Source organism: Nerophis ophidion, linkage group LG17, assembly GCF_033978795.1.
Source record: "Nerophis ophidion isolate RoL-2023_Sa linkage group LG17, RoL_Noph_v1.0, whole genome shotgun sequence".
Lineage (NCBI taxonomy): Eukaryota > Metazoa > Chordata > Actinopteri > Syngnathiformes > Syngnathidae > Nerophis > Nerophis ophidion.
The window spans coordinates 22,697,103-22,724,635 of NC_084627.1; the positions used below are offsets into that span (position 1 = coordinate 22,697,103).

General features: G+C 42.1%; 1 protein-coding gene across 1 annotated transcript in view; it reads right to left on the minus strand.

Annotated features, from left to right (window-relative positions):
- Positions 1 to 2,011: 2,011 nt before the first annotated feature.
- The window catches only part of slc45a2 (solute carrier family 45 member 2), a 101,990-nt gene continuing 76,468 nt past the window's right edge, over positions 2,012 to 27,533 (minus strand). The window contains exons 6-7 of the mRNA XM_061876586.1: positions 11,696 to 11,901; positions 2,012 to 2,294 (exon numbers count right to left, since the gene is read on the minus strand). Coding sequence (XP_061732570.1) covers positions 2,073 to 2,294; positions 11,696 to 11,901 — 428 coding nt within the window. The 3' untranslated portion in view covers positions 2,012 to 2,072. The remainder of the gene's footprint in view (positions 2,295 to 11,695; positions 11,902 to 27,533) is intronic.

Consider the following 27,533-nt stretch of genomic DNA (forward strand, 5'->3'; position numbering starts at 1 on the left):
AACAACAATATAATAATTCAAGGCGTAACTTGCGGTATTTAAGATGTTTTTTGTTTGACATGATTAAAGTTCTAATTTTATGGGAATAAAATCATAGTTTACATTAAAGTGGCACTTCTCTAAAAAACAAAGCTGTTTTTTACATCAAAAAGCTGTAATTTAAAGCTGTAGTTTTGCGAGAATAATTTCTTATTTTTGATCCAAGTTTTAACTTTCTGGAATAAAGCCTTTTTTTGCATGTACGTTGTACTTTTCTGGCAATAAAGTTGTTTTTTACATTTGTGAGACTTTTGCGAGAATAAAGTCCTATTTTACATGTGAGTCCTAATTATTGGGAAAAGGGGCATACTTTATACTCAAGCGGTAACTTTCAAGAATAAAGCATTTTTTTTACATTAAAGTCGTAATTTCTGGGGAATAAAGTCGTATTTCACATTAAAGTAGCACTTTTGTGAGAATAAAATCACATTTTACATGCAATTCCTAATTTTTGGAGAAAAAAGTCGTAACTTGCGGGAATAAAGACGTTTTTTGTTTTACATTAAAGTCCTAATTTCATGGGAATAAAGTCATAGTTTAAATTCAAGTGGCACTTCTCCTAAAACAAAACTGTTTTTATTTTTGTATTTTTTGACATCAAAGGTACAAAATGTGGCTGTTAGACTTTTGACAAGGACAATAAAGTTTGATCATATTATGCCTATACTGGCTCACCTGCATTTGCTTCCTGTGCACTTGAGATGCGACTAAGTTTTTACTACTTGCGTATAAAATACTAAACAGTCTAGCTCCATCCTATCTTGCAGATTGTGTTGTACCATATGTCCCGGCCTGAAATATGCGCTCTTAGAACTCCGACTAATTAGTGATTCTCAGAGCCCCAAAAATTTGTCTGGTAACAGTTAAGAGTTGCAACCTCAGTAAAAATTTAAGTCCCACCTTAAAACTAATTTATATGTCAATCCTTTACATAGACCCATTTTTAGACCAGTTGATCTGCCTCTCTCTTTTTTGCTCTGCTCCGGCCACGGATCAGTTTCTGCAGAGTAGGCGTTAGCGGTCCCTTCCAAAGTTTCTCGTAGTTCCTTCCTATTGGGTTGAGATTTTTCTTTCCCAGATGTGGGAATCTGATCCAAGGATGTCATTGTGGTTTGTGCAGCCCTTTGAGACATTTGTGATTAAGGGCTATATGAACAGTTTTTGATTGATTTGTTAGGTTTTGTGGCAGAATCCGAGTTAAAACAGCAATGCTTTTATTTTCAAGCTTACTTTGTCCTAAACAGGAAGTCACTGTGTGCAGCTGTGTAACTAGACAGTAGTTATCTTGCTGTTACTACCGTATTTCCTTGAATTGCCCGATTGTAGCTGAGATAGGCGCCAGCGCCCCCCGCGACCCCGAAAGGGAATAAGCAGATGGATGGATGGATGCCGCAGCGCTTATAGTATGGGCCTGCCTTGAATTACTGCCGGGTCAAACTCGCTTCCCAAAATAATTAGCGCATGCTTAGTATTACCGCCTGGTCAAACTCGTGACGTCACGAGTGACTTCCCCTATCATCATTTTCAAAATGGAGGAGGCTGATTTCAATATTGGTAATTTGAAATCGCATAAAGGGAAGAAGGTTAAGAGCTATTCAGTAGGATTTAAGGTCAAAGCTTACATCACACTCACATTTTTACTGCATGCCTTTGGTAAGTGCCGGAGTGAGAAAAAGTTTTAAAATCATTAACGCATGCTTACTTTTACCGCATGCCTATGGTAAGCGCAGGAGTGAGAAGAGGTTTTAAATTACTTAGCGCCCCGGCGGCAATTCAAGGAAATACGGTATGTAGAATGGAACAACACTACAACACTGTCGACATAAGCGGGCCAAACTTCGATAGAAATTACCCCTTTGGATCTCAAAGTTTATGTCGACAAAAGCCGTCGACCACGTATGCCGACATCGACCTAATAGGACACTTTTTAATAATACATACAAAAAGTTAAAAGTAGACTCGTAGGCGCCTCAAAGGATATAATAAAGACTCTCTTTATTTACGAATATTACAAATATTTGTGCAAGGAGCGTTCATTCCATATATCTTACAAAGAGGGCGATGAAGGCGCAGCCCAGCAGGGACACGGTGGAGGCGGACAGCACCACGACCACCACGCTACCCGCCGCGTTGACCAGGGCACCCAGGCCCGCGCCCACCAAGATCTGGGCCAGCTGCACCATGCAGGTGAGCGCGGCGCAGTCCACCCCCGTTCCTCGCGGAGTTTCGCCGCCTCCACGCCGCTCCATTTCCTCCTGATGGCGGGAAAAAAAATAAATCAGCGGAAAAGGTTTTCCAGAATATCCGCGAAGGGGAAAAAAACAATCAGTTCAGCTCTGGAAAATGTCGACGGGTGCTAAGGTTGCTGTAATACATCTCCAAACACTTCAGACGACCTCCTCTGATTAAGTGTGATGAAATATTGAGCGTCCATGGCGAAAGGTTGAGAGCATCAATTCAAGTCATGCTTTTATTGGTCTGAGGGGACGGTGGTTTGGGTGTGTTTTAATAGGGCAACTTATCAACACTGTCTTCTCTAAGTTCTAATCATTGTCCGAGCAGCATTACAAATCAACATTTAGCAGTGGGAAACTACAAAACCCAAAATCAGTGAAGTTGGCACATTGTGTAAATCGTAAATAAAAACAGAATACAATGATTTGCTAATCCTTTTCATCTTACAATCAATTGAATAGACTGCAAAGACAAGATACTTAATGTTCGAACTAAGAAACTTGGTTTTTTTTGCAAAAAATCATTAACTTAGTATTTAATGGCAGCAACACATTGTAAAAAAGTTGGCACAGGGGCATTTTTTACCACTGTGTTACATGAGCTTTCCTTTTAGCAACACTCATTTTGGGAACTGAGGAGACCAATTTTTGAAGCTTTTCAGGTGGAATTTCTTCCCATTCTTTCTTGATGTACAGCTTAAGTTGTTCAACAGTCCGGGGTCTCCATTGTGGTATTTTAAGCTTCATAATGTGACGCTTGGCGGGCATCGTGATGCGAGTGGTGCTCGGACACAGAGTACAGGTAAGAAATAATGATTTATTGGAACTAAAAACAGACTAGGAACAAAAACACTATTGCTAAGGAAGAAAAGGCAAACAAAGAGCTACTAGCATGTGAGCAAGAGAAACAAACAGAATACTTGTTCGAGACAAAACGCTAGCTAGGAAACAAAAAAGGCTAAGCACGGAAGCAAGCATGTCAGAAAACAGGTAGCCGAGTCGTCACTAGTGAAACACAAACTGTATGTACACCAAGCAACGGGGAGAGAACGAGTGAACGGAAAAGGCAGGCTTAAATAGAATCTCTGATCAAAAGCAGTCGTGCGAACAGGGCAGGTGAAAAATCAAATTGCCATGGTGACGAAAATAAACAAGGAAGTGCCACCAGGAAACTTAAGGCAAACGTTAGCAGAACATAATAACAAAAGGACTCAAAACCTGAACATAACATGATCAGGGCAGCGGATCATAACACATAATGCGCCACACATTTTCAATGGGAGACAGGTCTGGACTATGGGCAGGCCAGTCTAGTACCCGCACTCTTTTAATCCGAAGCCACGCTGTTATAACACGTGGCTTGGCATTGTCTTGCTGAAATAAGAAGGTATAATATTGTTGATAATGATAATGTTGCTGGGATGGCAATATATGTTGCTCCAAAACCTGTATGCACCTGTCAGCATTAATGGTGCCTTCACAGATGTGTAAGTTACCCATGCCTTGGGCACTAATACACCCCCATACCATCACAGATGCTGGCTTTTGAACTTTGCGCCTGTAACCATCCGGATGGTTCTTTTCCTCTTTGGTTTGGAGGACACAACGTCCACAGTTTCCAAAAACAATTTGAAATGTGGACTCGTCAGACCACAGAACACTTTTCCACTTTGCGTCAGTCCATCTTAGATGAGCTCGGGCCCAGCGAAGTCGACGGCGTTTCTGGGTGTTGTTGATAAATGGCTTTCGCTTTGCATAGTAGAGTTTTAACTTGCACTTACAGATGTAGTGATAAACTGTAGTTACTGACATTTTTTTTTTGAAGTGTTCCTGAGCTCGTGTGGTGATATCCTTCACACACTGATGTCGGTTTTTGATGGAGTACCGCCTGAGGAATCAAAGGTCTGTGATATTATCGCTTACGTGCAGTGATTTCTCCAGATTCTCTGAACCTTCTGATGATTCTACGGACCATGGATGGTAAAATCCCTAAGTTCCTTGCAATAGCTCGTTGAGGAATGTTGTTCTAAAACTGTTCGACAATTTGCCTACAAAGTGGTGACCCTCACCCCATCCTTGTTTGTGAATTACTTAGCATTTCATGGAAACTGTTTTTATACCCAATCATGGCACCCACCTGTTCCCAATTAGCTTGCACACCTGTGGGATTTTCCAAATAAGTGTTCGATGAGCATTCCTCAACTTTATCAGTATTTATTGCCACCTTTCCCAACTTCTTTGTCACGCGTTGCTGGCATCAAATTCTAAAGTTAATGATTATTTGCCCCAAAAAAATGTTTATCAGTTTTAAAACATCAAATATGTTGTCTTTATAGCATATTTAACTGAATATGGGTTGAAAATGATTTGCAAATCATTGTATTCCATTTATATTTACATCTAACACAATTTCTCATATGGAAACGGGGTTTGTAGATTACATTATGGCTTCAAAGGCATGGGTAACTTACACATCTGTGAAGGCACCATTAATGCTGAATGGTCCATACAGGTTTTGGAGCAACATATGTTGTCATCTAAGCAATGTTATCATGGACGCCCCTGCTTATTTCAGCAAAACAATGCGTGTTACAACAGCGTGGCTTTGTAGAAAAAGTGTGCGCGTACTTTCCTGGCCCTGGACTGTTGAACAACTTAAGCTGTACATCAAGCAAGAATGGTAAAGAATTCCACTTTCAAAGCTTCGACAAATAGTTTCCTCGGTTTCCAAATGTTTATTGAGTGTTGTTAAAAGAAAAGGTGATGTAACACAGTGGTGAACATGCCCTTTCCCAACTACTTTGGCACGTGTTGCAGCCATGAAATTCTAAGTTAATTATTATTTGCAAAGAATAATCAATTTTATGAGTTTGAACATCAAATATGTTGTCTTTATAGCGTATTAAATTGAATATGAGTTGAAAAGGATTTGCATATCATTGTATTCCGTTTATATTTACATCTAACACAATTTCCCAACTCATATGGAAACGAAGTTTGTATTTATATGCTTTCTGATAATGACCCCTACTTCACATGTAAACGGCATACACTAGTTCTCGCAGCGAATGTAAACACCGTAAACCTAACAATTGGAAAACTGACTTCCGAGGGAAAACTGAACAGCAGGGGACCAAAATTGTTTGGAAATATCCCATGTAACCGCAGTCATTGTCGTCTCCAAAGTGTCTGGCGGAGTGCGACGATAAAAACATCCAGATGTGCATTTGTTTATTCCTGCGTGGTCCCAGTCAATTTTGTATCCTATTTTTCATGTGTGAGCAAACGCCAAAATTCCTCGCGCATTCAGTGGCGCACATGTGAGCGACGGCAGACGTGCACACTGTTATGCGTTTATCTTTTTATTCGGTTGTGTGCGCGGCCTAGATTTGCCGTGCGCAGAAGACGCGTGAGCAGTGTGCAATTGCACAGGCGCGTACCTTAGAGGGAACGTTGGTCCCAGTGCTCCTGTACGGATCTGAAACCTAGACTCTTATCTAGAGAGACTACTCGCTGCTTTGATGCACACAGGATCTTCTTCTGGGACATCCTTTGTTCGTGGTGTTTCCACCATGTCATAAATAATGCAGTTTACGAAAAAGTCGGCTGTCACACTGCTACTTCCACTTAAATAAAGAGAGCAAGGCTGCGATTCCTCGAACATGTTGCAAAAATCCAGTAGAGGGGTTAGTGCGTCTGTGAAGGTCCTGAGTAGTTCTGGGTTCAATCTCGGGCTCGGGATCTTTCTGTGTGGAGTTTGCATGTCCTCCCCGTTAATGCGTGGGTTCCGTCCGGGTACTCTGGCTTCCTCCCACTTCCAAAGACATGCACCTTTGGATAGGTTGATTGGCAACACTAAATGGTCCCTAGTGTGTGAATGTGAGTGTTAATGTTGTCTGTCTATCTGTGTTGGCCCTGCGATGAGGTGGCGACTTGTCCAGGGTGTACACCGCCTTCCGCCCGAATGCAGCTGAGATAGGCACCAGCGCCCCCCGCGACCGCGAGGGAATAAGCGGTAGAAAATGGATGGAGTTCCAGTCAAGTAGGCTTCCATGGTGTGTGCGAGCCCACCACCCAGTGACTGGCGCCGGCTACATGGCCCCCCTCGGCGGACCTGGACATCCCAGATGACATCAACCAGGCCCCTGTTGAACCTTATTGCTCTCGCCCAGGACCCCACTGCCTTTATACCAGGCCTGGGCAATTATTTTGACTCCGGGGCCACATTTAGAAAATAAAATGTGTCTGTGGGTCGGTATATTTATTTTTAGGAACACTAATACAAAACCTCACAATAATGTCTGATTGAATGCTATAAACGTTATGAAAGACCGCCTTAAAAAACATAATGGAGTTTTACATTTTCTATGAACGATAAAACACTGAATATTGACAAAATATGAACGTCACACCCCCTTTCGATCGACATATTTTACAATCAAGGGAAACGCAATAAAAATGCAACAAACAGTGAAATATGAACGTGAAGGGTACAAAATAAACCCACCTACAATCTGATATAGCTGATATATCACTAAACTTTAGAACTTTGTTGTGAAAATCTCCTTCAGCGTCTGTGGAAACGCTTCCCGACCACACTGCTTGGTGCCTTGTCTGAGCTGCTCTGACGTAAATGACAATAGCAACTAATTAGATTACCGTAGTAACTGGTATATCATATATAAGCGCAGATTCCAACCATTGAAATACTTTGTATAGTTGAAGACTTCGGATCATTAGAAAAGATCACTGCACATCATAACGGCAACTACACTTTACATCTTAAAGATCTAAAAAACATATTTGGGAATGTCCGGCGGGCCAAATTGAAAAGCTTAACTGGCTGCATGTGGCCCCCGGGCCTTAATTTGCCCAGGTCTGGTTTAGACGGCTGGTCGCCCCAGTCACTTAGTGACCAAGCGAGGCCTCTTCTTCTTCCTCTTCCTCCTTCTTCTTCTTCTTTTTCTTCCTGTTTATCCTCTTCTTTCCCTTTTTTAACCTACTCAGTGGCCTACTGGTTAGAGTGTCCGCCTTGATATTGGGAGGTTGTGAGTTCAAACCCCGGCCGAGTCATACCAAAGACTATAAAAAAAAATGGGACCCATTATTTCCCTGCTCGGCACTCAGCATCAAGGGTTGGAATTGGGGGTTAAATCACCAAAAATGATTCCTGGGCACGGCCACCACTGCTGCTCACGGCTCCCCTCACCTCACAGGGGGTGATCAAGGGGATGGGTCAAACGCAGAGGACAAATTTCACCACGCTTAGTGTGTGTGTGACAATCATTGGAACTTTAACTTAACTTTTTTTTTTCCTTCTGTACTGGTAAGTAGGAATGGGTATTCAGTGCTGTACGATTATAGCTTTTTTTCACTTGTAGCATCGGTGTTACTAAATGAAAAAAAAAAATTGTAGCGCAGACAATTTTTTGTGGCACAAAAAAAATGTATTAGCAATATGAAATGTCTTAGATATCCTAATTTCATTATTAACACTCAACGTACACATGTGCACTCATACATATTGACGTGATGCCATTACAAGGTCTACTGTAACGCTCAATTAAACACAGAGAATCAGAAATACACAAAACAGGTACCAACAAGTAAGAAAAGTAGTTTTTACATAATAAGATCCGAACTTTAGAGTTGTTTTGAGATGGTAAAAAAAGAAAAAGCCTTGAAAATAATATTTAAACGTCAAATATAATCTCAAGTCTTCTTTTTAAAAAACATTTAGCTATGCTGAATTATTCAGCTAATAAAAATGTAGATGAACACAATATAAGATAAAGTGTCCTGGTTTAAGAGGACATGTTTGAACGTCAGCAGCAAGATGAAAATAATTGACCTTTAACAATGGTGTTTTGAAAGTTAAACATTAATATAGGACAGTGGTTCTCAAATGGAGGTACGCGTACCCCTAGGGGTACTTAAAGGTATGCCAAGGGGAACGTCATATTTTTAAAAAATATTCTAAAAATAGCAACAATTCAAAAAACCTTTATAAATATATTTATTGAATAATACTTCAAAAAAATATGAATGTAAGTTCCTAAACTGTGAAAAGAAATGCAACGATGCAATTTTCAGGGTTGACAGCTAGATTTTTTGTGGACATGTTCCATCAATATTGATATTAAAGATTTCTTTTTTTGTGAAAAAATGTTTAGTATTAAGTTCATGAATCCGAATGGATCTCTATTACAATCCCCAAAGAGGGCACTTTAAGTTGATGATTACTTCTATGTGTAGAAATCTTTATTTATAATTGAATCACTTGTTTATTTTTCAACAAGTTTTTAGTTATTTTTATCTTTTTTTCCAAATAGTTCAAGAAAGACCACTACAAATGAGCAATATTTTTGCACTGTTATACAATTTAATAAATCAGAAACTGATGACACAGTGCTGTATTTTACTTCTTTATCTCTTTTTTTCAACCAAAAATGCTTTGCTCTGATTAGGGGGTACTTGAATTAAAAAAATGTTTACATGGGGTACATCACTGAAAAAAGGTTGAAAAGCACTGTTATAGGACATACACACAGAAATGTTAGCCAGGAACACCAACCTGCTGACTGCTTCATGATGCTGTGTGACACAGCTGTGTTCTGATAATTACTGTTAATAAGTCATTAATTATAGTTATTCATTACTTTACAAAAAAAAAAGGGATTGAATAACTAACATAATTACTATTTTATAAATGCAATTAATTACTAGGCTAAGTAATTAATACGTTACTTGATAAAAATCCTTTATTTTGCATAATAAAGTTGAAATGAGTGCTATTTGAGAAAATTGCGTGTGTGTGCCCTTTAAAGAGTGTTAAAATGTTGCCTCGTGATGTCAGCGAATCCAAGCTCAGTAGCTTGAGATGTTTTTGTTAGCTTAGCAGGCAAGCAGTGGCAGTTTGTCGACTCTGACAGCCATACTTGCCAACCTTGAGACCTCCGAATTCGGGAGATGGGGGTGGGTGGGCTGGGTTGGGGGTGTGGGGGTGCAGGGTTTAGTGGTAGCGGGGTGTATAATGTAGACTCCTGGAAGAATTAGTGCTGCAAGGGGTTCTGGGTATTTTTTCTGTTGTGTTTATGTTGTGTTACGGTGCGGATGTTCTCCCAAAATGTGTTTGTCATTCTTGTTTGGTGTGGGTTCACAGTGGGGCGCATTTGAAACAGTGTTAAAGTTGTTTATACGGCCACCCTCAGTGTGACCTGTATGGCTGTTGACCAAGTATGCGTTGCATTCACTTATGTGTGGGTAAAAGCCACATGTATAATGTGACTGGGCCGGCATGCTGTTTGTATGGAGGAAAAGCGGACGTGACGACAGGCTGTAGAGGACGCTAAAGGCAGGAGAATTTCGGGAAAGTGGTTGCCCTGGGAGATTTTCGGGAGGGTCACTGAAATTCGGGAGTTGGTTGGCCAGTATGATGATAGCTGCTCTTTTGAATCTTTTCCTGGTTTGTGTTACCTCTGCTTAGTAATTAAATTTTATGTGCTTCCATGACTTCAATTGCTTGGGTGGCAAGTTTGTCACTTCATTTATTGATTTGTTGTTTAAGATTCCTTCGACCTTGTAGATACTAGCGCGCAGCGCAGTTTGTGTCAAGTTTAAAGTGGTGAAAAAATGTTTTGTTACCGACCAGTTCCTCCAACTTTTTTCCATGTTAGGTAGGCTGAGTCAGCCTGAGTATGTGAAGTAGAAGGAGCGTAGCTCCTGTCCGTGCATGGCGCAGGAGGAATGGATATGCACACAGCTCTCAGCGCGCACAGAGCGATCTGTACTTCTGCGTTCATCACTTGTCCATTTGGTTATGGGTTTTTTCAGGTTATACAGGTGAGCGAACATTTTACTCTAGTTTGATCAAAGTTGGGATGAATTTATTTTTGGAAAAAAAAGGCGATGAAAGGGTTGAAATCCCTGTTCCCACATGTGTGACAGTTTGTTTGTTTTTGTTTCAAGTCGTACGACCTATTTAAAGTCATATTCGCGAGTAATTTTGTCGCAACGTACAGCACTGGTACCAATTTTGGTACTTTTTTAGGCACCAGATGTATTACATCGGTACAACCGGGTATCGATTTACGTAAAATCAAACCAGCCCATATTTCGATACGTTTGTTGCACGTACGGTTGATAGCTCAGACCCTAAGTGGGAAAACAAGCACTTTAGCGGCACTCAGAGCGGACTCAGTCAATTTTTCATGCCAACAAAGTAGGTATGCCTGACAGAAAACACTCGTACAGTAAGGCTCCACTTTTGAAAATGTGATTGCTCGATGCTAGAGTCGATGGTAGAGCGGCCGTACCAGCAACTTGAGGGTTGCAGGTTCAATCCCCGCTTCCGCCATCCTAGTCACTGCTGTTGTGTCCTTGGGCAAGACACTTTATCCACCTGCTCCCAGTGCCACCCACACTGGTTTAAATGTAAAATTTAGATATTGGGTTTCACTTTGTAAAGCGCTTTGAGTCACTAGAGAAAAAAGCACTATATAAATATAATTCACTTCACTTCACTTCACTAAATTTTTTCCTAAAAATGTGGTAACGACAACTACAAGTAAAATGCATGTTAGAATCAAAGAGCATGTGTGTTACGAATCCAATACTTGCAGTACAATCACTTTTCAGGGTTCAACAAAAGACTAGGCGTTCAGCATGACGGCAAAGACTACTCCCTGACGAGGCAACATACTAACCTATACACTACTGCCATTTAAAGTTTTGGAATTGCAACTGCATGCAAAGTGTGCTGTATAATAGATTCAAATGAGAGTTAGAAGTGTAATAAGAATACAATGTATGGACAGCACCTGTATCATACTACATTTTTTACATTTATTACATATGAACACACACAAAAGTACTGAAAATGATTGATTCTTGTATAGATTAAAATTTAATCATTCTGATAAGTAATTATGCTTATTTTTAAGAAAATTTCCCTTTTTTCGAATGCAAATGTTGACAGTTTATTTAATTTGGTGTAAAAATGTGAAATAAAAATCTGTAAAAGTTAATGTAATTATTGTTATTCATTCCTTTTACAAGCATGTAGACCAATGGGTCCCAAACTTTTTTCACCAAGTACCACCTAAGAAAAACATTGGCTCACCAAGTATCACCATTAAAGTACAGTGGCATAACAGGCCAAAGTGTTCATTAAAAGCAAGGCAGAGGTTTTATATAACAAATATATATTCCATATGTCGACCACTGTAGCATATAGGAAAATAAAACACTGTACTTTAATCAAATGATTCTTGGTCATAACATTAGATGGCGCCAGAGTACAACAGTTTGAGAATCCCTGATGTAGGCAATAATAGCAATGAATATTGCTAACGTAGCAATAATTATTGTGCGGACTGGCGCCCCTTAACAGATGTGACACATCCAAAAAAAGTCGAGCGTACCTTTTCCTCACGCTGATACTCAGCAATGAGGTTGAAGGGGATGGTGTACAGCGTGCTGGACATGACGCCGAAGACGCTGCATAGGATTAGCGTGGTGACGACGTTGGGGAAGAGTCCGATCAGGCTGGTGCCCATGCCGAACACGAAGTAGCCGGCAAAGTAGAGGCCCTTCAGGCCCATGTACGGCAGCAGGTAGCCCTGCATGTCTGAAAAACAATCAGTGCTCGGTTATGTTATCGATTTGTTTGGAAACAGACATAGCTCCAAATTGAACAAACAAGAGGGTGTGGAATGTCCGCCAGAGAGTAAGAATCAATAAGTGGCTACAAGATTGCTAAAAGAAGTAAAAGAATAAAAGAGTTTTCACTTCTGGGTGTCCAAAACAGAAACAATAAGGAACTTAATTCTCACCTCACACATAGTTTTGTGTTTTAGGTGTGATATCCAATCAGAATTGTTTTTCTTTCTGAGAGCTAAAGGATGACAATGGCTTGACCCATGTCTTGGGCACTAATGCACCCCCATTTCATCACGGATGCTGGCTTTTCAACTTTGCGTCCATAACAGTCTGGATGGTTCGCGTCCCCTTGTCGAATATTTCCCCAAAAAATTTGAAGTGTGGACTCGTCAGACCACAGAACACTTTTCCACTTTGCATCAGTCCATCTTAGATGATCTCTGGCCCAGAGAAGCCGGCGGTGTTTCTGGATGTTGTTGATAAATGGCTTTCGCTTTGGATAGTGGAGCTTTAGCACTTACAGATTTAGCGACAAACTATATTTAGTGACAGTGGTTTTCTGAAGTGTTCCTGAGCCCATGTGTAGAGATTGATGTCGGTTTTTGATACAGCGCCGTCTGAGGGATCGAAGGTCACGGTCATTCAATGTTGGTGTCCGTCCATCCCGCTTACGTGGAGTGATTTTCTGAAACTTTTGATGATATTATGGACCGTAGATGTTGAAATCCCTAAATTTCTTGCAATTGCACTTTGAGAAACATTGTTCTTAAGCTGTTTGACTACTGGCTCACGCAGTTGTGGACAAAAGGGTGTACCTCGCCCCATCCTTTCTTGTGAAAGACTGAGCATTTTTTGCGAAGCTGTTTTTATACCCAATCATGGCACCCACCTGTTCCCAATTAGCCTGCACACCTGTGGGATGTTCCAAATAAGTGTTTGATGAGCATTCCTCAACTTTTTCAATATTTATTGCCACCTTTCCCAACTTCTTTGTCACGTGTTGCTGGCATCAATTTCTAAAGTTAATGATTATTTGCAAAACAAAAAATATTTATCAGTTTGAACATCAAATATGTTGTCTTTATAGCATATTCAAGTGAATATAGGTTGAAACACATACACTTACACACGCGCACACACATGCTATGATTGTAGTGCAAATACTAAGAATAGCTACTGAATGAAGTTACCCACCAATGACAACTTACCTACTCAAGTATTTATTTGGATGGCTATGTTTTTCTTTTACTTGAGTCATATTGCCAAGACTGCGTGAAAGGGGTACTGCACTTTTTTGGAAATTGTGTCTTATCGTTCACAATTATTATGAAAGACATGACGAGAGATGGCTTTTTTTTTCTGAATCTTGCAAACAAAAGTAAATAAAAGTCTGCTAAAAGCTCAGCCAATGGGAGCTCCTCTTTTTTCACCCATAAAATCCAATAGATAACCATTCAAAAACTGCCAACAATACTCTATTTGCATTTCGTGGTTTGAATTTTAACCAAGTATTTGTGATATTGTTATTATAAGCGCTAACGCTGACAAACTATTTATAGCGACGTCGTGATCACTACCGCGTGTCCCTATGTTTACATCATTGCTTTCTCGTTTTCTTGCTCCCTGGAAGTTTTTGTGGATCATAAATCATGCCTCTCACCTGGACTGAAGAAGCCTGAGTAGGTATTCCAACAAGTTAGTAAACTTTAACAGCAATTTAGGACTCAGAAATGGCCAAAACGTCAGGAATAGACGATTGTCCCGTTTCTTCATGAGGATTATAAGATGTTCTTAACCTAAATGGGAATATATGTACATCTTAGCAGTCAGTATTTTAATAACAGCAGATATTGTACAGTAAGTGATGTCTTATTATTGTTTTTTGACTCTTATAATGTCTACAGTAAGAAATAATCAGTGATGAAGAGAAAAAATACGTTTTTCTAATATAATACTAAAAATAATCTAAATTTCTAAATATTAAATATTATAAATGTTACTATATTACATATATACTTACATCATGTATATAAAACCTCAATGGAGATGTTTCGATGTTTTTTTTAAGGTTTTTATTGGTGGAATTGCAAGCCTTCCAAAGGCTCTAATGTAAGCAAACTTTTGATCGCATTTATTTAATATTTAGAATGCAAAAAAACATTTAAATACATCCATTGTTATGTTTCTCATAAGGATTGTGAATGATAGGTAAAACAACCAAAAAAGTAAGGGTCCCCTTAAATCTAAGGGTGGCCCAGGTATACAGGTTTTCTTTTTTTTTTAAATCAGTTAAAAGATTATTTGAAAGTATGCAATATGAACTAAGAATTGACAAATTTATATCATTAGTGCACAAATCTACTCTTTACGTTACTTTAAGGTGAGATACCTATAGTTCGCCCAGGTCCAATATATCCTGACGTCAGACCTCACACATTTCTAAGCGCGTGCCCTGCATTTTACACTTTTCAGTTTGACTCGGCATATCTCTTTGCTCTTCAGTGTTGCAGAACTTGTTCAATTGCAGCACAGCTGAATAGAAGCATCACATTGAAATCTTCAATGAGAGCGAGAGAAAAAAGATCGTTTTACTTTCAGACAATCATGTGAAGAGGACCACAACAAAATCAAACTATGTACATGGAAAACCAAGAGGATCCGTCTACTTTTTAAAAAGGGAACCAGCAATAACCACACAGTACATTCAAGTAAGGATGTGCATATGGTTCAGGGAGGATTACATTCTATGTAAAATAACTGCAACGTTGAGAAATTACTACGCAAATCATTGTTTTCTGTTTATATTTACATCGAGCACAATTTCCCAACTCATATGGAAAAAGGGGTTTGTATATTTTGTGGCTTTGGTCCGACCTGAGCTGCTCCACCATTAACGCAGCTCATGTGCTATGAGCAGGGCCCCGTCAATTAGTGAATTTTTACCCCCAAACATGTTCCTATTTGCCTCCAGCTCTGTTACTGATAGGAATATAATAGAAAATTGGCCCCAATATGCATTAGTGGTTCTGGTGATGCACAGCATTAATGTTCATCTTGTAAGGAGGAAGGTGCGGGAGTCAAATTGTCGTTTAAAGTACAAACCCTGTTTCCATATGAGTTGGGAAATTGTGTTAGATGTAAATATAAACAGAATACAATGATTTGCAAATCATTTTTAACCCATATTCAGTTGAATATGCTACCAAGAAAACATATTTGATGTTCAAACTGATAAACTTTTTTTTATTTTTTTTTGTTGCAAATAATCATTAACTTTAGAATTTGATGACAGCAACACTTGAGAAAGAAGATGCGAAAGGTGGCAATAAATACTGATGAAGTTGAGGAATGCTCATCAAACACTTATTTGGAACATCCCACAGCGGTGCAGGCTAACTGGGAACAGGTGGGTGCCATGATTGGGTATAAAAACAGCTTCCGTAAAAAAGGATCAGTCTAACACAAGAAAGGATGGGGCGAGGTACACCCCTTTGTCCACAACTGCATGAGAAAATAGTCAAAAAGTTTAGGAAACAATGTTTCTCAAAGTGCAATTGCAAGAAATTTAGGGATTTCAACATCTACGGTCCATAATATTATCAAAAGGTTCAGAGAATCTGGAGAAATCATTCCACGTAAGCGGCATGGCCGGAAACCAACATTGAATGACCGTGACCTTTGATCCCTCAGACGGCACTGTATCAAAAATCAACATCAATCTCTAAATGATATCACCACATGGGCTCAGGAACACTTCAGAAAACCACTGTCACTAAATACGTTCGTCGCTACATCTGTAAGTGCAAGTTAAAGCTCTACTATGCAAAGTGAAAGCCATTTATCAACAACATCCAGAAACTTCGCCGGCTTCTCTGGGTCCGAGATCATCTCAGATGGAGTGATGCAAAGTGGAAAAGTCTTCTGTGGTCTGACGAGTCCGCATTTCAAATTGTTTTTGGAAATATCCGACACCGTGTCATCCGGACCAAAGGGAAAGCGAACCATCCAGACTGTTATCGACGCAAAGTTCAAAAGCCAGCATTTGTGATGGTATGGGGGTGCATTAGTGCCCAAGGCATGGGTAACTTACAAACCTGTGAAGGCGTCATTAATGCTGAAAGGTACATACAGGTTTTGGAACAACATATGCTGCCATCTAAGCGCCGTCTTTTTCATGGACGCCCCTGCTTATTTCAGCAAAACATTCAGCACGTGTTACAACAGCGTGGCTTTGTAAAAAAAAGAGTGCGGGTACTTTTCTGGCCCGCCTGCAGTCCAGACCTGTCTCACATCGAAAATGTGTGGCGCATTATGAAGCGTAAAATACGACAGTGTAGACCCCTACATAAAACAAGAATAAGAAAGAATTCCACTTTCAAAGCTTCAACAATTAGTTTCTTCAGTTCTCAAACGTTTATTGAGTGTTGTTAAAAGAAAAGGTGATGTAACACAGTGGTGAACATGCCCTTTCCCAACTACTTTGTTACGTGTTGCAGCCATTAAATTCTAAGTTAATTATTATTTGCAAAAAAAAAAAAGTTAATGAGTTTGAACATCAAATATCTTGTCTTTGTAGTGCATTCAATTGAATATGGGTTGAAAAGGATTTGCAAAAATCATTGTATTCCGTTTCTTTTTACATCTAACACAATTTCCCAACTCATATGGAAACGGGGTTTGTACCAGTTGAGTGGAAAAACAAGTTGCCTCTATGTCAAAGCTATTCTTACATATATCTAATTTATCAAACCAAAAGACTTTGAAAGTTTGCAAATAAATCGATATGATCAAAATGTTATCAATCTCACAGAGATTCATTCCCGAGCCATTTTGAGAGATAATGACGAAGCTAGCTATGTGATCGTATGATGTTGTGTGATGAACCTAAGATCCCTTCCCCATCCACAACAATGCTAATCAAGCAGACTTTGTGAGAGTCAACAATGTTTACTTTGGGAAAATTATGATATAATATAATTAGGGCTGGGCAACGATTCAAATTTTTAATCGAAGTTAATCGCACTATTTCTCCGATTAATCACGATTAACTGCATTGTATACGCAAAGCCCAATAATGAATTCAAAAGTAGTGTGTAGTGCACCTTTATTGGAATATTCTCCCACATGAACAAAAGCGCCAAAACATTTGTTGTGCAAACACAATTTAAATCAGTCCTTGTTAAACAGTAGCAGTTAAATAGCATATTTAATGAAAATCAACTCAAAAAATGTAAATACAAACATTTAAGCTTATTGCCACTGCCAGGGTATTTAAGTTATCCTGTTTGTTATGGAAAATAAATATAATCTACATACAAATCTCTGAGCCACAATCATAACATCTGAACAGGCAATTTCTGAGGTAACAGCAGAAACATTTTTTTTTATCAGGGATCTTATGTTTAAAAAACCTATATTATAGGTAGTGGGCTGTTTTAGGGAATTTTTGATCAAATTATCCGTAGTAGCAATATTAATAATTTTGTGTTTATTCTGCGTAGTGCACTTAAAATAATTATGACCATATCTAGGAATTGATATGATGGGAATTTTCCGATTGTTTGCTTGGTGCTTTGATAAACTGAACGCATATACATGGTACTATTTGTGATGTTATGAGCCAGGGAAAAAAAGAACTACCCTACCCAGCATGCAACAGGAGTGACGAGCATGCCCGGTAGCCCGGTATAGGTTGTGTCGCCATGACGGCATCTTGTATGTTGTGATATGCACGCTCTGAAAGCAAACGTTAAGAACTCAGCCAACACTCCTCGTCTGCATTATTGATAAATAGACAGACAACACATACTCCGCTGGTTCACAGGCCGCTGGATGTAGCCGGCAAAGTATTCCCATGCTAGCTAGCCGGTCTAGCAAGCACGCGTCATTCAGTCCAAAACGGCCCGATCTATCCACATTCAGAATTGTCTGGCGGTCGTAAGTGATCCCGGAGTGACCACGCTGTAAGCCAGCCATGAAATTTGCAGAATTGTCCGGTATTTTTGCCAAATGTTCCATCTTTACCAAGAGCCCCTCGACGCCGAAATACATCCGGGAGATGCCATCTTGTTAAGAAAAGGCGTTAACAAAATAAAAGCATGTAAACAACATACGCAAATGTGCGATAAAATAATTGTCGGCGTTAATAGATTGATGAGTTAACGCGTAATTAACGCATTAATTTGCCCACCCCTAAATATAATAGAATGGACTTTATTGTCATTGCGCACATTGTCTGCTACTTCTGGTACAGGCAAAGCTTTTTTATCAGCGACCAAAAGTTGCGAAATTTATCGTCAATGTTCTCTACTAAATCCTTTCATCAAAAATATGGCAATATCGCGAAATGATCAAGTATGACACATAGAATGTACCTGCTATCCCCGTTTAAATAAGAAAATCTCATTTCAGTTGGCGATAAAGTTTGCAACTTTTGGTCGCTAATAAAAAAGCCGTGCCTTTACCGGAAGTAGCAGACGATGTGCGCATGATGTCACCGGTGTGAGGAAAGCCCCCAGAGGTGTGTATTTCGGGCACTTTCGACCGGGAGGCGTCAACGGGGAAGACCCAGAAAACGTTGGGAAGACTATGTCTCCCGGCTGGCCTGGGAACGCCTCGGGATCCTCCGGGAAGAGCTGGACCAAGTGGCTGGGGAGATGGAAGTCTGGGCTTCTTTGCTTAGGCTGCTGCCCCCGTGACCCGACTTCGGATAAGCAGAAGAAGATGTACACTCATTTTGTTCATTGAAAATTTCAAATACATGAAAAAAAGAAATAAATGTTGTCCTTTGTCAATTAACATAATTAAATCAATTTATAAACAATAAAAACTAATTAATAAATAGTTTTAATAATTGAATAGTGAAATATCAAACAACTAGATGAGGCAATTCCTGAAGAAATTGCGTGTGAATGCTCCAATGCTGAAGTTGAACTGAAATGCTGATAGAATGTAGTATGAATGTGAGAATAGTTTGAATCTTAAAGAGTTTGAATTTCCAGGAAAACTGGAATTTGGTTTGGAACTTAGGGAAGTTTTAGTTTGAATGTACAGGTTGAGTGGAATGTGTTGATGTTGGAATGGTTTGAATAGGTTGAAAATGTGGTAATGGCTGAAGTTTGAAGAATGGCAAATTGATTTCGAATGGGGAAAATGTATTCGATAAACTGGGAATTCTAGGAAATCTGTGAATTATTTTTTTTTTTTAGAATTGTTACAAAGGCTGAATATATTGAAGTTGAAACGGTTTGAATTAGGGGAAAAATTTAGGAGTTTTGGAAATTTGAAAAATGTTCCATTCATTTCAATGGGAATTTCTTAAAAATGTGGCAATTCCAGGAAAGTAGGGATTTTTTTTTTTTAAATGGTGAAAAAAAAAACTTTGAATATGTTGGTGATGGAATTTTTCAAAACGGTTGAGAAATGTTGAAGTAACAATTTGAGAATTTGTTTTAAGGATTTCTTGGAATTTTGGGAAAACCGGGAATTTTTCCAGTTCAATAAACGACTTAGTTTTTTGTCTGGATTAAGTGGAATGTTTTGACAGTGGAATGGTTAAAGCGGGTTGAAAAATGTGGAAAGAGTATTCGACAGAAAAAGGGTGAAAATAGGGTTCGGAAAACTGGGACTTCCAGGAATTTTTTGGAAAATTGGAAAAATGATAGTTTGAATATCCAGGATGTGTCAGGCTTGTCCCTGACAGTTTGGCTATGTCTTAGTTTTTCCTCTGCGTTTATCTTTGTTTCCTGTCTTTAGTTCCTGTCAGCACTCTTATTTTGGTTATTTTTTGATTGTCTCCCTGAGTGCTTTTTCCCCTCAGCTGTGGCTGATTGGGACCGGGCCACACCTGGTGTCAATCAACCAGCTCCTATTTAGACCAGCTTTGTCCTCCACTCTGCGCTGGATTATTGTCATTAATACTTGTCGCTCTTACCGGTTGATTGTTGTTACCTTTTGTCGTTGTCAGTGCGGTAAACTGTTCCTGTTAGTTCCTATAGCTATTTACAGTTTACTGTCTCCTAGTTCCTTGTTTTGTCTTTTCCTGTTAGCCGTTAGCTATATCCAGTTTTTCTGTCTCCTAGTTCTTGGTTTGTGTTTTTACATTTATTTTTGAAGATTAAATCATGTATTCCTACTAGGTTCGTCACCTACAACATGTGACAGGATGAGTGGAATATGTTGAAGGTGGAATAGTTTGAATTGTTTGGAAAATGTGTAAATGGTGGAAGTTAAAAAAAAATGGCCAAGTAATTTAAAATGGGGAAAAATGGCCCGGAAAACCTGGAATTCTGGGAATTTTTGGAATTTGTCAAGGGAAAGCCCGACATTCCCGAATAGGCTGAACAGTTTGAAATTGCAACGGTTTGAATCGGATGAAAAATGCGGAAGGTAGAGCCCGCCAAAAAAATAAATAGGTGAATTTTGGTGTAGAAAACTAAGTGTTCACACATATGGATTTGAACCCATTTATTTAATTCAGTAACGTGGTTTTGAGGGAACAAACGACTCCGGACCTAATTGATCAGCAAGGGAAAAGAAAAAGGGTGGTGCAGGAGCATGTGTTAGATAATTATGGATCAACAAGGGACTTGACTGCGTAGCTTTCACATACAAAATCTCCTTTATGTGGATGTGAGAATGGATGTTTTAATGATGTTATGCCTGAAAGAAAGGTGTGGATCATTAGCTTGATCCCAATCCCTTCTGGTAAAAGAACTAAAGATTCTACCCCTACCACTATCTTTAAATATTAGCAGTCCAGCCTCTGTTTGACATCCAAAGGATGTGATAGCTTGCTCGAGGGAGTGCGTTGTCCTCAGTGGGAGCGCCTAATGAACTTGCATTGACATTCCTAAATCAAAAGTGCGGTTTATCCATCTCCCCGCACAGCATGAATGTGCCAATTATGTCAGAGTAAAGCACTTTGTCTCAAATACAGGGGGAGGGGGTGCATGTGAGGAAGTCATATGCACACATATCCCCACCCCAGGCCTTTGCATCTGCTCTGCTCCTTAGGTGCGACGGACGCGCCAGAAGGCAGCACAGCTCCGTCATCCGAGTTGTTTCTATGTCGTAACTAGTGTGTATGTGCTTATCATGTGCTAACAGGTTTTTTTTTTCTGACCCCAGATTTAACCTTCGTCCCCCCACCCCGTGTTTATCGTACAAACCCCACTTCCATATGAGTTGGGAAATAGTGTTATATGTAAATATAAACAGAATACAATGATTTGTGTCACGGCTCGGACACACACAAGTGCGCAATCTGTCGGGAGCCGCGCTGCGCGCGTCATCCGGCGCGCCTCTGACCGCGCACGTCACTCAAGCCGCGGCAGGCAGCTGCGCTCCATCTGTAATCAACGCAGCCGGCACTAATGAAAGAGAGGACTACAAGAACCCCCGCCACCAGTGATCCTTTGCCAGAACGTAGCAACTGTACCCTCCCTGTGTGCGTTCCCGAGCCACGCTGTGTGTCGTGTGCTTTTTGGATTCCCCTTGTCTTCCTCTGGCTTCCTGGTTTTCGATCCCTTGCTCGCACCCGGACAAACGACGACTCTCTCCTGCCTCTCGACCACGCTTCCGCCTTGGACTTCCCTACCTGCCTTGCCCGCGCCTGACAGCTCAGCTCCTCTCAACACGCACCTCCAACACTTGCGGTAAATAACACCTCCCGTTAAATTCCACACATAGTCTTGCACCCATTTCATCTTTGTTACATACACATCAGATTTGACATACACACACATTATATATATATATATATATATATATATATATATATATATATATTTATATAATAATATATAATATAGTTTTGTATAATATATTATATCAAATAATATATTATATAAATTATATTGAAATATTATTGTATAGATATATATTATATTATATATATATATACATACAGCATTAGATATATCCTTGTTAAAATAAAGACGCCCCAGGCTATAAGCTTTTCCCAGTCTCTGTGCCGTCTCCTTCTCCCTGAAACCTTCACAGTACGTTCTGGCCATGTCAGAACCAGACGGCACAGGAAGAGGTCGCCCCACTTCCTCTCCCCAACACACCACTACCCCTGATCTTCCCACCATGCACACTATCCTCCAGCAGCACCACTCTCGTTTTGATGACTTGGAGACCCAGCTTAATGCTGCCTTTGCCACCCTGCTGTCAAGGCTGGACACCATTGAGCCAAGAACCCCCCCTCCACCTGCGCCGGGTACGGGTGCCTCCGCGGCTGTGACAACATGGGACACCTTCCTGACCCGAGAACTCAAGATTGCCATCCCAAAAACATTTTAGGGAGATTTTGAACTCTGCCGGGGATTTTTGGTTCAGTGTGAGCTTATATTTCAGCACCAGCCCTCCCGCTACTCCTCTGATGGGGCCAAGATTGCCTTCCTGTTCTCCCTCCTGTCAGGCAGAGCACTGCGATGGGCCACAGCGGCGATTAACCAAAGCAGCGGACTCGGAACTGACTACTCTGCCTTCCGCTCAGAGTTCCGGGCTGTGTTTAACCACCCAGTGGACGGGGGGGATGCCGCCTCCCGCCTCCACTCCATTCAGCAGGGCTCCCGCTCTGTGGCCGAATACACCCTGGAGTTTCGCACCCTCGCAGCTGACAGCGGGTGGGGGGATAAGGCACTCCAGAGCGCGTTCCGACGCGGGCTCAGTGACGCAGTAAAGGACGGACTTTTAAGGGCCCGCCCGACGTCTTACCGGGCCTTAATTGACCTCGCTCTCCAGATGGACCAGAGACTTATCGAGCGAGCTGCTGAGCGAGCGCACAGCAGCCCAAGTCCAAGTCCCCGAACCAGACCGCACGCTGCCATGTGGCCACCACTACCTGCCCTTGGGGGCACCAGCACGGACGATCCCATGCAACCAGGCAAATCCCGCCTAGCAGCCGAAGAACGGGAGAGGCGCTTCCAGCAACACCTCTGTCTCTACTGCGGGGTGGCAGGTCATGTGATCAGGAACTGCCCGATACGGCCAAAAGACAAGGCTCACTAGTCAGGGGAATCCTAGTGAGCCATACGTCCGTTCCCCGCAAGCGGAGGAATCCTGGCATCCTCTTCCCAGCGACCTTGTCATGGAACTCCAAGAACCTAACTATCGGGGCCTACCTGGATTCTGGAGCGGACGACAGCCTATTGGATCGGGAGTTCGCTCGACAGGCGGGTATACAGCTCTTACCGCTTGAGACCCCCTTACCGGCTCAAGCCCTGGACGGACACCCCCTTGGTCCCATAACCCACAGGACGGAACCCCTCTCACTTACCCTCTCTGGGAACCACACTGAGACCATTAGCCTCTGGGTTTTGGATGCTCCCATTGCCCCCATAGTCCTTGGTCGCTCTTGGCTGTGCCCTACCCGAAAACAAGGCGATGCAGGAATACATTTCTGACTCTCTTGCTTCCGGCATCATCACCCCCTCTAAGTCCCCGGTGGCGGAAGGATTCTTCTTTGTGGGCAAGAAGGATGGATCTCTACGCCCGTGTATTGACTACCGTCAACTAAATAATATCACAATCAAGAACAAATACCCTCTCCACTCCTGAGCTCTTCCTTTGAGCCCCTCGCTCCCGCCACAGTTTTTAGTAAATTGGATCTCCGCAACGCGTACCACCTGGTACGCATCAGGAAGGGGGATGAATGGAAGACAGCTTTCAACACACACCTGGGGCACTTCGAATACAGGGTGATGCCCTTCGGCCTGACGAATGCCCCGGCGGTTTTTCAGGCCCTGGTAAACGATGTACTGCGAGACATGCTCAACCAGTTTGTTGTAGTGTACCTTGATGACATTCTAATTTTTTCAAAATCCCTACAGGAACACAAACACCATGTCCGACTGGTTCTGCAGCGCCTACTAGAGAACCATCTGTTCGTCAAGGCCGAGAAGTGTGAGTTCCACAAATCCTCAGTTAACTTTCTCGGTCATATTGTTCAAGAAGGACACATCAAGGCGGACCCCAAAAAGGTTGAGGCGGTAACACAGTGGCCACAGCCCTCCACAAGGACGGAATTGAGACGTTTTCTGGGCTTCGCAGGATTCTACCGCCGCTTCATAAAGGACTTCAGTAAGGTGGCCGCCCCTCTCCATTCCCTCACTTCCACCCTCATCCCATTTCAATGGACCAAAGAAGCCAATGTGTCTTTCCAAAGGCTGAAGAGGAGCTTCACCTCTGCACCGGTACTCGTCCACTCCGATCCCGATTATCCATTTGTCGTCGAGGTGGACGCATCAGATTCAGGCATCGGGGCGGTACTCTCCCAGCGTGCCCAAGGGAATAATGTCTTACATCCATGTGCATTTTTTTCCAGAAGACTCACACCATCGGCGCGCAACTATGACGCAGGTAATCGGGAACTGCTGGCACTACACGACGCTCTTTCTGAGTGGAGACACTGGCTGGAGGGGGCAAAGCATCCATTCCTGGTACTCACCGATCATCGCAACCTCATCCACATTCGATCTGCCAAGAGACTTAATGACCGTCAGGCACGTTGGACACATTTTTTTAGTAGATTTGACTACACGCTCTCTTATAGACCAGGCTCCCGCAACACAAAGGCTGATGCCCTCTCCAGACAGTTCTCGGAGGAGACCATGAACACACCCTCAGCCGAACCCATTCTCCCCCCTGCCCGGGTGGTGGGGATGATCACCTGGGAGATTGAGGCACTGGTAAGAGCGGCACTTCTCAAAAACCCAGGTCCGGGTGGTTGACCCCCTTACAGACTGTTTGTTCAACCTGACCTTTGTTCCAAAGTACTAGACTGGGGTCACTCCAGTGTCTTTGCTTGCCACCCGGGGGGTCCACCGCTCTCTATCTTTCATCCAACGCTCATTCTGGTGGCCATCTATGGAGACTGACACCAGAAAGTTCATCGCTGATTGTTCCACGTGCGCTCGCAACAAGGCTTCCCAGAGCCCTCCGGCGGGACTCTTACGCCCCCTACCTATTCCTGGTCGACCCTGGTCTCATATTGCTCTGGACTTTGTGACCGGATTCCCCGCTTCTCAAGGTAACACCATTATCGGAACCATAATCGGTAGATTCTCCAAGGCTGCACATTTTGTCCCACTCCCCAAGCTTCCCTCCACAGCTGAGACTGCCGACCTGCTCATCCAACACGTGGTCAAACTCCACGGCATTCCCCAGGACATACTCTCTGACCGTGGCCCCCAGTTCATCTCCCGCGTGTGGCAGTCTTTCTGCAAAGGAATTGGTGCTACAGTCAGCCTCACCTCTGGATATCACCCACAGAGTAACGGACAAGCAGAGAGAGCCAACCAGGGGTTAGAGACAATGCTCCGCTGTTTTTCCGCCCGCCAACCCTCTCAATGGAGCAGATACTTACCCTGGGTGGAGTACGCCTTCAATTCCATGACCAGTTCCGCCACAGGTATGTCCCCTTTCGAGTGCTCTCTAGGCTACCAACCACCAATGTTTTCTCAGCAAGAGGTCGAGGCAGCGGTACCCTCCACTCGGGCCCACACCTTAAACGCTGCCGAAAGGTCTGGAAGACTGCCTGGACTGCCTTAGTGAAGACATCGGACAGGATGCGCCGCACCGCATCCCGGCACCGTCCTATCAGCTCGGGCAGCAGGTGATGTTAAGGGCCAAAGACCTCCACCTCAAGGTACGGTCCTTTAAATTGGCGCCCCGCTACGTGGGACCTTTCCCCATCAATGCCATAGTCAACCCTGCTGCCGTTCGTCTCTCTCTCCCATCTTCCATGAAGATCCACCCAGTTTTTCACGTGTCCCAAATCAAGCCTGTGTCCATCAGCCTTCTCTCACACCCCACCCCTCCCCCCCTCCTCCCAGGGTTCTCAAGAGCGGTGATCAGGTGTGGACAGTGAAGGAGATTCTCAGGGTTCGTCGACAGGGTAGGGGGTTGGTCTACCTGGTCGACTGGGAAGGCTTTGGACCGGAGGACCGATCCTGGGTGCCAGCCTCCTACCTCGCGGACCCCTCTCTCCTTGAGGATTTTTACCGTGCCAATCCGGACGCACCCCGTAGCTCGTCGGGAGTCTCGCATAAGGTGGGGGATCCTGTCACGGCTCGGACACACACAAGAGCGCAATCTGTCGGGAGCCGACAGATTGCAAATCATTTTCAACCATTATTATATTGAATATGCTACAAAAACAAAATAGTTGATGTTCAAACGGATTAACATTTGTTTGTTGTTGCAAATAATCATTAACTTTAGAATTTGATGCCAGCAACATGTGACAAAGAAGTTGGGAAAGGTGGCAATAAATACTGATATAGTTGAGGAATGCTCATCATGTCATCATCATGTAACACAGTGGTGAACATGCCCTTTCCCAACTACTTTGGCACATGTTGCAGCCATGAAATTCTGAGTAAATTATTATTTAAAAAAACAAAACAAAGTTTATGAATTTGAATTTCAAATATCTTGTCTTTGTAGCATATTCCACTAAATATGCGTTGAAAAGCATTATCAAATCATTGTATTCCGTTAACATTTACATCTAACACAATTTCCCAAGGCTTCACGGTGGAAGAGGGGTTAGTGCGTCTGCCTCACAATACGAAGGTCCTGCAGTCCTGGGTTCAATCCCGGGCTCGGGATCTTTCTGTGTGGAGTTTGCATGTTCTCCCCGTGACTGCGTGGGTTCCCTCCGGGTACTCTGGCTTCCTCCCACCTCCAAAGACATGCACCTGGGGATAGGTTGATTGGCAACACTAAATTGGCTTTAGTGTGTGAATGTGAGTGTGAATGTTGTCTGTCTTGGCAACACTAAATTGGCTTTAGTGTGTGAATGTGAGTGTGAATGTTGTCTGTCTATCTGTGTTGGCCCTGCGATGAGGTGGCGACTTGTCCAGGGTGTACCCCGCCTTCCGCCTGATTGTAGCTGAGATAAGTGCCAGCTCCCCCCACGACCCCAAAAGGGAATAAGCGGTAGAAAATGGATGAATGGACAATTTCCCAACTCATATGGAAACCGGGTTTGTATTTTCCAGACTTCTAAAGCGCACTTAAAATCCTTTTTTTTTTTCTGAAAAAGTGCGCCTTATAACCTGGTGCGCCTAATATACAGAATATTTCTGTTTTTGCTTACTGACCTTGAAGCTATTTTATTTGGTACATACTGAAATTATAAGTGTGACCAGAAGATGGCAGTCACACATAAGAGATATGTGTAGACTGCAATATGACCCAAGTAAATGACACCGACATTTTTCATGTGCCATTGAAAATATAGAACATTACACACACGGCACTCAAAAATCTATCAACATGTTTTTAGTAGGACTTTGGTAAGCTATGAAGCCGCACCGCTTGATGGATTGTACTGTGCTTAAACATACTAGTATTATTATGGTGTGTGTATAAGGTAAGGCATTATCTGGCGTTTCATTTCGCAAAATAATGCAAAAGTGACTATTCTTATCTTCTGGTACCTGCTGATCTGTATTTGGGATCTGCATAAGTCCTAAAAAATTGTAATCCGTGGCGACACCATAGTCGATAACCTTCTTCTTTTTCTCTATCTTCTTGCTAAGTGACTTTTTTAATATAAAGTAGTGTAAAGTTCCAACTTATACCTGT